This window comes from Naegleria gruberi (assembly GCF_000004985.1).
Source record: "Naegleria gruberi genomic scaffold NAEGRscaffold_140, whole genome shotgun sequence".
NCBI classification, from domain to species: Eukaryota; Heterolobosea; class Eutetramitea; order Acrasida; family Naegleriidae; genus Naegleria; species Naegleria gruberi.
In genome coordinates, this window is record NW_003163191.1 from 13806 (window position 1) to 15284 (window position 1479).

At 35.6% G+C, this 1479-nt stretch overlaps 1 protein-coding gene across 1 annotated transcript in view; it reads right to left on the reverse strand.

The window, feature by feature from the left end:
* NAEGRDRAFT_76405 (uncharacterized protein) overlaps window positions 1–741 on the reverse strand; it is a gene marked incomplete at both ends in the record, with an annotated part of 7622 nt that extends 6881 nt beyond the window's left edge. Inside the window, one exon of the mRNA XM_002668631.1 lies at window positions 28–741. Coding sequence (XP_002668677.1) covers window positions 28–741 — 714 coding nt within the window. The remainder of the gene's footprint in view (window positions 1–27) is intronic.
* Between the last annotated feature and the right edge of the window lie 738 nt (window positions 742–1479).

Genomic DNA, 1479 nt, shown 5'->3' on the forward strand with positions numbered 1-1479 from the left:
TTTTTCAATGGTTTCTACTGCTTTTACTTTTTCAGCAGATTTAATGGCCTTCTCTTGTTGTTTGGAGGTGATTTGGTCAAGTGAACCTCCTGATTTGTAGCTGTTAGAGAAGTTTTCAGCTGCTTCAAAGCCATTTTTAATGCCCATTCGAATACAGACTAGATTTAACTCAGAAATATTCTGAATAAATTCAAATCCTTGAAGAATAAGCGGTAAATCAAGGGTATCACTCTCTCTCAAACGCTTGCAGATTTGAGAGATGATAAAAGAGTTTGTTAAAAGTAAAGAATAACCTTTACTTTTAATATCTTTTATACCAGATGAATCTGGAATGGGAGTGTCTACTTCTTTTCTGAACAACAATTCAAGAGCAGCCATTCTATTCTTGAATTCCAAGTTGTCAGCGTATGGAGCATTGGCTGTTTCGAATAGAAGAGAAACAGCTTCTTCCAACGGCAAATCTTCTTTCAATGACTCACCAAACATTCTTTGGTAAGAGTTGATGACGTGGTTTTTAAACCAATCATCTGGTTCATCAGCAACTCTTGCTCTTTTACCAGAAACCTCTTCAGATGGGTTGGACTCAAACAATTCCATCGAAGAAGCGAGAGCAGAAGCACCTTGTGAACCAACCTTGGCGGAAGGAGTTAGAACAATGACTCGTTGCTCGCTACCTGCAGAAGGTGAGCTAAGGTCTTTCGTTTTCTTGTTGTTCTTTGGTGTAGTTGGTGTTGGGGCCATTGTGATAATTTTTTGAGCATGGAAAAATACTCAACTTATATTTTATTAAGTTTACAATGAAAACAAGTCCATTCTTCACTTCGCTCAGAATTAGACATTAGAGGGTGTTTGTTCATAAGTGCTAGATAGATATCGTGCAGATGGTGCATTGGGGAATCCAATAACTAGAAAAGAAGGTGATAATTGCAAGCTAGAAGAAATAGATTTCTTATCCGTATCAATTCTACGAATTATATTAGCTTTTTCTCTTGTTTCAGTTATCCAATTTGGGCAAGGATCAAACTCTTCAGAAGCAAACAAATCAGTATCCTGTCCGGAAAGAACAAGGTCCCTGGTGGTAACAAATAATTACAGGTATCCACACACATTTCTTCTACTGTTCCTTCACATTCGTTTTCATTAGCCATTTTTCTTACTTGTTGTTCCATTTTTTAAAAGTGTTTTTTAACGAGTAATAAGCGTTTCCAATCAAGATTTAAGGCTTGCTCGAGTTTCAGTATTTATTCGATTAATGTATTCTCTCCTGATAAGAAATAAAGCAATTATTATTCACACAATAAACTCTGGACTTGCCGAAACTTGATAAATCTAAGAGGATCAACCATTTGCTTTCAAGTATTCTAATTCATTAAATCTATGCATCCTTAGTAACTGAAAAAGTGGCTGAGGAAAATTTTCATTAAAATAAAAATAGACCAGATCAAAAACATGGGTTGTTATGCTAAAGAGAATAGATAA